A 9145-nucleotide genomic window follows, 5' to 3' on the forward strand; every position below is an offset into this window, starting at 1 on the left:
ATATCCACACTGCAATATATCCCCCCTCACCACACATGTGCCAATCCCACCGTCTACACCGACCGTATGTGTATATCCGTACTGCAATATATCCCCCCTTACCACACACATGCCAATCCCACCATCTACACCGACTGTATGTGTATATCCACACTGCAATATATCCCCCTCACCACACACGTGCCAATCCCACCGTCTACACCGACCGTATGTGTATATCCGTACTGCAATATATCCCCCCTTACCACACACACGCCAATCCCACCCTCTACACCAACTGTATGTGTATATCCACACTGCAATATATCCCCCTCACCACACACGTGCCAATCCCACCATCTACACCAACTGTATGTATATATCCACTATGCAATATATCCCCCTCACCACACACGTGCCAATCCCACCGTCTACACTAACTGTATGTGTATAACCACACTGCAATATATCCCCCTCACCACACACGTGCCAATCCCACCATCTACACCGACCGTATGTGTATATCTACACTGCAATATATCCCCCTCACCACACACGCCAATCCCACCGTCTACACTGACTGTATGTGTATATCCACACTGCAATATATCCCCCTCACCACACACGCGCCAATCCCACCGTCTACACCGACTGTATGTGTATATCCACACTGCAATATATCCCCCTCACCACACATGTGCCAATCCCACCGTCTACACCGACTGTATGTGTATATCCACACTGCAATATATCCCCCTCACCACACATGTGCCAATCCCACCGTCTACACCGACCGTATGTGTATATCCACACTGCAATATATCCCCCTCACCACACACTGGTCTACACACTGCAATATATCCCCCTCACCACACGTGCCAATCCCACCGTCTACACCGACCGTATGTGTATATCCACACTGCAATATATCCCCCTCACCACACACACGCCAATCCCACCATCTACACCGACTGTATGTGTATATCCACACTGCAATATATCCCCCTCACCACACACACGCCAATCCCACCGTCTACACCGACTGTATGTGTATATCCACACTGCAATATATCCCCCTCACCACACACACGCCAATCCCACCGTCTACACCGACTGTATGTGTATATCCACACTGCAATATATCCCCCTCACCACACACTGGTCTACACACTGCAATATATCCCCTCACCACACACGTGCCAATCCCACCGTCTACACCGACCGTATGTGTATATCCACACTGCAATATATCCCCCTCACCACACACGCGCCAATCCCACCGTCTACACCGACCGTATGTGTATATCCACACTGCAATATATCCCCCTCACCACACACACGTGCCAATCCCACCGTCTACACCGACCGTATGTGTATATCCACACTGCAATATATCCCCCTCACCACACACACGCCAATCCTACCGTCTACACCGACTGTATGTGTATATCCACTATGCAATATATCCCCCTCACCACACATGTGCCAATCCCACCGTCTACACCGACCGTATGTGTATATCCACACTGCAATATGTCCCCCTCACCACACACGCCAATCCCACCCTCTACACCACAGGTGTCAAACTCAAGGCTCCAAATGTGCATCATTGTTAGCAGTAAAAGAACAGCACACTGCATCCTATCCGGAGGAGCGATCCAGTGACAGATTCTGGATGAAACATTGTCAGTTTGAGCCAGGTTGCAGCAACAACCCACTGGACCCCCCCAGTGAAATTAGCACAGGGCCCCCCCTCCTTGATTCCAAACCTTTCCTGTGGCTAGTAAAACACACACACCTTTCTCCCTGGCACCCTTTCCCTACCTTGCAGAGTAGCGCAGTGGAGCAGTGTAATATGTACCTGCTCAAGCGATGCATCGGGTCTCTTCTGTTCTTCCCAGCAGCCGAACTCTCTGTGCTCCCATACCTTTCCGATCACGTGACATGCACTCTGAGCCAAAGGTATGCAGCAAAGTGTGTGTGTGACTGTCAGGAAGTACAGAGGAGGACCCGCACGTGATTGAGTTCATCACCCCTGGTCTACACCAACCTGTATGTGTTAAAAAAAAAAAAAAATTGGCAAGGTATATAAATCAAGAAATCAATCTACCTTACACCATTCATTTTTGTAAAAATTCAAAAATCTGCAGCTCCCAATCTGACATATCGATAAAAATAGAGAATTTGATCAGATTTCTCACCCAAATTTAAAAGAAATTATTTTTTTCTGTATAACTGATCGCTTTTATTAACATTCTGTAAAATCAGATCTTTCTGTTGTACTGTGTGTGGCCGTCTTAAGGGGCCCATACACCTAATCATTTTCCCGCCGATATACAGCAGATTCGATCCCTGTGATCGAATCTGCTGTGAAATCGTTGCGCAAACGCTGACAGAACGATAGATTTCCATCCGAAATCAATCGTTCCCGTCGATCGGTCAGTGCGGAAGATTTTGCTCGATCGCCGGCAGGTCGGGAGTGCATCGATAGGGGCGTTCGAATGCCCGACGACCGACGCTAGCGGCAATACATTACCTGCTCCGGTCGGCGCGACTACCCCGGTCTCCGCTGTCTTCTTCTCCGCGCTGGGCTTCGGCTGGCTTCACTGAACTTCCTGTCCCGGCAGAAAGTTTAAACAGTAGAGCGCCCTCTGCTGTTTAAACTTCCCCCGGCAGGAAGTTCAGTGAAGCCAGCGGGACCCGGAGACCAGCGCGGAGAAGACAGAGGAGACCGGGGAAGTCGCGTCGGCCAGAGCAGGTAATGTGTTTAGGGGGGGGGGGGGGGGGGGGGGGCGGCGGCAGCTTCACAGATTGTGATCGGTTTCATGCTGAAATCGATTCACAATCTGATTGCAGTAAAGGCAGCCATACGATCCCTCTCTGATCAGATTTGATCAGAGGGATCTATCTGTTGGTCGATCTGATGGCAAATCGACCAGTGTATGGCTACCTTAAAGATTTGCAGCAGATTTGACCATCAGATAGATTTCTGTCAGATGCCTGTCAAAGTCGAATCTGACCTGAATCTATCTGATGTGTGCCACACACTTGGAACAGATTTCTCACAGATTTCAGAATGAAATCTATTGGAAATCGATCTAAAGGCATTACTATTCATTGTCCAGCGCTGCGTAATATGTTGGCGCTTTATAAATACAATAAATAATAAATATATTGGACCATTGGATCCAATGCAACTCTATGGGCCATGGATCTGCTACCAGCAGCAGATCGACCTAGATCTTCCATCCTGTCAGATAGATCAAATTCATCGAAATCAGCCACAAATCGATCGATTTGAAAGAATCGATTTCTGAACGATCCTATAGAATCGATCGAATGATGGCTGAAATCGACCAGTGTATGGGCCCCTTTAGGGGTTCATGGGGTGAATGTGCTTGTCACACAGGTAATTCAGTAGATAGATAGAAAAATCCAGCTGTACTCTTCCAGAGAACAGAATACAAACTGCACACAATTTATCGTAACAGCCCCGTCTATCAAAACAACAGGAATTTCCTCCACAGATCTGACAGGACATGATGTTGAGTTGTATGGTGTGTGGCCTGTCTTCCTGCTATTCTGTATGCTATTGCTTATAACTTGTATATGATTTTATTACTGATTGCTTGCTAAATGAACCTAAATACCAAGGATGAATCACCTCTAAGATCATGTGAGGATCCCACAGCACAGTGGCAGGATCCCCTTCTTCCCCCAATACCGTGCCAGGATCCCCCTCCTGCTCCAACACCATGCAAGGATGCCCCCTCCAACACTGTGCAAGAGGAGGATGCCCCCTTGCTGACACCTTACAAGGAACCCTATCCGCAACACAGAGAGGAATCGCCCCATCAGTACACAGCGAGCATTCAACAGCCCCCCCCCCCCCCAAACACCTTTGAGGAGTCAATCCCCTCCCCCACCACACCGAATGAGGATTTGCAAGGATTCATCCCCAACACAGAGCAAAGACTGTATTACCTCCCCCCAGCCTGAGATTGCAGCTGTGCAGCAGGCATGTCTGTGCACGTCACTTCTAGTATCACGGCATACAGTGTACACGTCATGCAACATACATGCAGCAGATCAATGTCCAGACATGCAACAAGCCCTGCCTACATCGCCTGAAACCTCACACAAGATAAATATACTATACTACACATCAATGAGACAGTGGAGCAAGCAAGAGACATCAGAGTGTGCAGAGACCTCTAACAAAACAGAGTGTAGAGCAAGCAGAGACCTCTAGCAATACATCAAAGAGAGTGCAAAGCAAGCAGAGACCTCTAACGACACACCAGAGAGAAAGAGAGAAAGCAGAGACCTCTAACAAGACATGAGAGAGGGAGAGAGCAAAGCAAGCAGAGACCTTTAACAAGACAGAAAGTGCAAAGCAAGCAGAGACCTCTAACGAGACATCAGAGAGAGTGCAGAGCAAGCAGAGACCTCTAACAGAGACATCAGAGAGCAAGCAGAGACCTCTTACAAGACAGAGACAGTGCAGAGCAAGCAGAGACTTCTATAACAAGGCATCAGAGATAAAGTGCAGAGCAAGCAGAGATCTCTAACGAGACATCAGAGTGCAAAGTGAGCAGAGACCTCTAATGAGACATCAGAGAGAGAGAGTGCAGAGCAAGCAGAGACCTCTAACAAGACAGAGAAAAGAGAGGGTGCAGAGCAAGCAGAGACCCCTAACAAGACATCAGAGAGAGAGAGAGTAAGCAGAGACCTCTAACGAGAGAGAGCGAGAGCTAGACAGAGAGAAAAATAGTGCAGAGCAAGCAGAGACCTCTAACAAGACATCAGAGAGAGAGAGAGTGCAGAGCAAGCAGAGACCTCTAACAAGACATCAGAGAGAGAGAGAGAGAGTGTGCAGAGCAAGCAGAGACCTCTAACAAGACAGAAAGTGCAGAGCAGAGACCTCTAGAGAGGCATTCCAAGAGAGAGTACAGAGCAAGCAGAGACCAACAAGAGAGAGAACAAAGCAAGCAAAGACCTCTAAGGAGATATCAGAGAAAAAGAGAGCGTGCACAGCAAACAGAGACCTCTAAGGAGATATCAGAGAGTGTGCAGAGCAAGCAGTAACCTAAGAAAACATCACAGAGGGAGTGCAGAGCAAGTCAAGACATCTAAGGAGACATCAGGGAGAGTTTACAGAGCAAGCAGAGACCTCTAATGAGACGCTAGAGAGAGTGTGCGTGTGCAGAGCAAGCAGAGACATCAGAGAAAGTGCAGAGCAAGCAGAGACCTCTAACAAGACATGAGAGTGCAGAGCAAGCAGAGACATGAGAGAGTGTGCGTGTGCAGAGCAAGCAGAGACATCAGAGAGAGAGCAGACTGAGCCTAGACTGCCAGAGCACAGGAGACTGTCGGCAATAGAGCGCACCCCCCTCCCCCAGCATCCAGAGAATACAGCAGCCAGAGTGTAGTATGAATCGGATTTATTACAATGTCATCAGCTCCAAGGCACATAACAGAGTCTGTTATACTACAGAAATGTCTTCTGGACAAACTGCCCACCCTAATGTACAGATGCCACTTCGCTCTACAGATTAAAAGCATCCGTGCAAAAAGAAAAAAAATAATATATATATATATATTTTCTTTACATATAAACATGTAACCCCCTACTGGCCCAGAGACAGCCACGACTAACAGCCCTCTAAGGGTTAAACCAATTAAAATTGCATTGTGTGTAGACCTGCAGTAACCTGCTGGCTGGTAATTCCTGTGGATTATCCACCCTTCCTGGAGTAGCAGAGGGGTGGGTGGGGGTTTGTGCCACACCCACCTAATGGGGAGGGGGTAGGGGGAGAGAGAGAGGAGGCATCCAAAGACACCCCCAGCCATGAGAGTGCATATCAGCCCCTCTACAATGCCTCAGCTAGTGGACATACCTTCAACAAGTGCTAAAAAAAAAAAAAAAAAAAAAAAAAAAAAAAAAGGGGGGGGGGGGGGGTAAAAAGTTGCCGAATAATCCCTCAACACCCAAACAAGATCTACGTCACCCTTCGAAATCAGCTTTACATAACCAGTGCCTCAAACACCATGAGAAATGGGTTCTGTACATAGGGCAGCGTTTGTGTGACAGGGACCCCCCATAGGACCAGCCAAAGCATTATACAACCATCGTCCAGCCAAGGTTGAAAACTTTCTGACCACTTCCAACCCACCGACTGACATCTTTTATATACATATATATATAATTTTTTTTCTTTAATTCCTGTTTATACATCATAAACTCCAGCATGTTATCCCCAAAAGAAAAAAAGAAAGTGTTCTCGGTTCCAAATAACAGATGCCCCCTCCCCCAATGCCTAGGCAATCTCTCTCTGGTATCCAGGGGGGGAAAGGGGTATGGTGTGGTCAGGCTTTTCCCAGGGAGGTATACAATGTATGTGTTTGGTATCCCAGAGCCTGTCCTTGGTCTGCAGGTTATACAGAGGAGCTGGGTAGTAAGTTTATATACACCACATCCACTCGTACTATGGGTCTCTCTCCTTTTTAACCTTAACGTCCCCGGCAAGGATGGTGGCAATCTCACCCTGCATAAAAGCCCAAGGTACATTTGATCCAACCAGGGGGCACTTTTCTCCACTGGGGCAGTAGACCTCACCTGTTGCCCCCTGGGCCTTAATGCTTTCTCGGGAACAAGGAAAACAGAATTTGTGGCTGGGTACAGAGGGGCACTGAACAAAGTGTGTGTCCTCCAACCGTTCATGGCAGATGGTGCAGCACAGAGGTCCGCTGTTGGCCATGGGAGAGTCAGGAATGTTCTGGGGGTGTACTTGGTCCATTCCTGGATGAGGGGCTCCCCCAGCAGGCTGAAGGCTAAGTTCTGCTGAAGACCCTCCATTACGTGAATTTAAACGTCTCTGCCCGGGCACGGAAGCGGGAGACACCGGACTGCTGCTGTTACGTCGAGCAGAAGAGGTGGTGGAGTGAACCGGAGGTCCCCCACCAGTCTGTCCATCTTTGGGGGAATGAGCAGTGCCTAAAGTATCTGTCACAGACTGCAGTGCTGCCATAGGAGAAGGTCCATTTGGTGGGGCACTCTCAGGTGGGGTGGTTCTCTGAGGGTGACCAGGGCCAAGGGGTGGCGGTGGAGCAGGGCCACCATATGAAGCTGCAGAAGAAGAGGATGATGGAGTAACCCCAGCTGCTAAACTCAACTGTTTAATTCCTTCTGCCTGTCCCGTAATCCACATTTGTCCCTCGGCAGAATCCGGTTCTGGAGAAGCCTTGCGTTTCCTCACTCCTGTCCGGGACTGGGAACTCTGACCAGCTGAAGAGGACGCAGCAGCAGCAGCTGCAGCCAGGGCTCGGGGTAAATTTACAAGTGCACTGGGCAGCATAGGACAACCAGGGTCCAGGTAGGGTTGTGGCAACATGTCTGCTACTACCATCTCTTTAAAGAAACGTACTGACTCCGGAAGTAGGTCTCCCAGTAATCGCCAATCTCCAGAGCCGTGTTTGCGTTCATATTCCAGATATTTAAAGCCCGAGGATAGGCCACGGCCAAAGTCTTTCATACAGTCCTGGTACATCTGCTTGGCCACTCCAGAAGCTGAGCTGAACACATTAAGGGAGCCACTCGGGTATTCCACAAATAGTTTTAGTTCATAGTCCAACAAACCTGGCTTGGAAGTTGCATCGAAGGCAAAAACGCGTCCCAGCAGAGCATGGTCCTTTTTGAAGCGGACATCGAAAGGCGTGCAGGCGCATAGGGTGAGCAGGGTGTCCCGCACAGCCTTGGGTTTCCCTGCCCACTCCTCTGCCCGAGAACGCAGACTCTCCGTCAGTTCAGACAAGGCCTCACTGTTCCTCTGCTTTTCCTTCAGTTCCCGTTCCTGGTCAGTGCTGGATACCGAGCCCGGACGCTTGCTGTCACCGGAAGAAGTTGCTGTTGGGGGAGGTGGGACGTTGAGGCCCCCAGAGCCACTGGGGCCCCTTCCCAGCACATGTGGGGCCCCAGATGATGAGGAGCTAGAAGGGCCATTCAGCAGGGTCTGGGGCAAGAGATTTGGGGGTACGCTCAGCTGTCCCGGCCCCAGCTGGGGGATCAGTCCATGCCCTGCTCGGCCTCGGGAGTTGGGGCTCTGTCGGTTCAGTTCAGGGGGGCCATCTTCACCTGGTTTGGGGAATCCGTTCAGGCCGTTGGGAAGGCGTGCGGCAGCGGCCAGTGTGTACTCGAAGCGGCTGCGTTCACTCAGCCCGTACCTCTCCAGGCCAGAGGCCGCTGCTTTGGAGGCTCCATCCAGGTGATTAAGTTGTGCGGTGTCCTTGGCGGTTACGGCCGGATGCTGTTTGGCGGCCCCTGCGGAGCCTGGCCCCTGCGGACCCGGTGAACGGCCATCCTGGAAACCATGGCTACGCTTGAGCTGGCGTGCAGTGTCAATGACGAACTCGATGCGGTCAGCACCCTCATAGTTGACGCAGCCCCTGCACACAGGCTCAGTGAAGTCCCAGATCATGGCCCACGGCATTCTGGGTAGGTCACACAGGTAACACGACTGGCGGCGTGACGAGGACACCTGTGCAGCCGACATCATGGGACAGGCTCCGGGCTCCGCCGGTCTGCCGCTCCGATCTCACTTCTCTGCAAGCCGCAGCCCGCCTGGAGCGCGCAATGACGGGGCCGCGCAGGGCTGGGATTCCGCACATGCGCAATCACCGCCGCCAGCCGAGGAATGCCACCTGGCCGTGACGTCACCGCAGCTCACAACACGGACTGTTGCGTTGCTGGAAATGGGAGGCGCATGCGCGCTACCCAGCTACACCCCGTCTGCGGCCTCTCAGCGCACGTGTGTGCTGGGTGACACGTGATCCTCTGCAGTACATGTGCTCCGGCTTTACGGCCAGCAGGGGGAGGTGGCGAGCATGCTGGTATCTGTAGTGCCTCTATGGGGGAATGCTGGGAGCGGCCTTAGTTCCGCTACGGAGGGAAAGGTACGTTTGGCGCTGTAATGTCTCTATGGAGGGCGAAGGCATGCTGGGAGCTGACTGTATTGCCTCTTTTGATCAGGCTGGGATTTGTAGTGCTTCTTTATGGAGAGCAATGGGCATGCCAAGAGTTGTGGCGCCTCTATGGGGACATGCTGGGAGGGGGAGGCATGCTGGGAATTATAGTGCCTCTAAAGAGTTGTAGGGACATGCTGGGAGT

At 50.8% G+C, this 9145-nt stretch overlaps 1 protein-coding gene across 1 annotated transcript; it reads right to left on the minus strand.

Moving 5' to 3' along the window:
* Positions 1-5408: 5408 nt before the first annotated feature.
* On the minus strand, positions 5409-8680 carry IRF2BPL (interferon regulatory factor 2 binding protein like). Its single transcript, XM_068254495.1, has one exon. It carries the CDS (start codon positions 8532-8534, stop codon positions 6468-6470), a length of 2067 nt encoding a protein of 688 aa, XP_068110596.1. The 5' UTR covers positions 8535-8680; the 3' UTR covers positions 5409-6467.
* Positions 8681-9145: the final 465 nt, after the last annotated feature.

The sequence above is a fragment of the Hyperolius riggenbachi genome, chromosome 9 (genome assembly GCF_040937935.1).
Source record: "Hyperolius riggenbachi isolate aHypRig1 chromosome 9, aHypRig1.pri, whole genome shotgun sequence".
NCBI lineage: Eukaryota > Metazoa > Chordata > Amphibia > Anura > Hyperoliidae > Hyperolius > Hyperolius riggenbachi.

What these genes read in the sequence shown, in the direction of transcription:
- IRF2BPL (XM_068254495.1), bottom strand. Translation starts at nt 8,534, where the DNA reads ATGATGTCGGCTGCACAGGTGTCCTCGTCACGCCGCCAGTCGTGTTAC.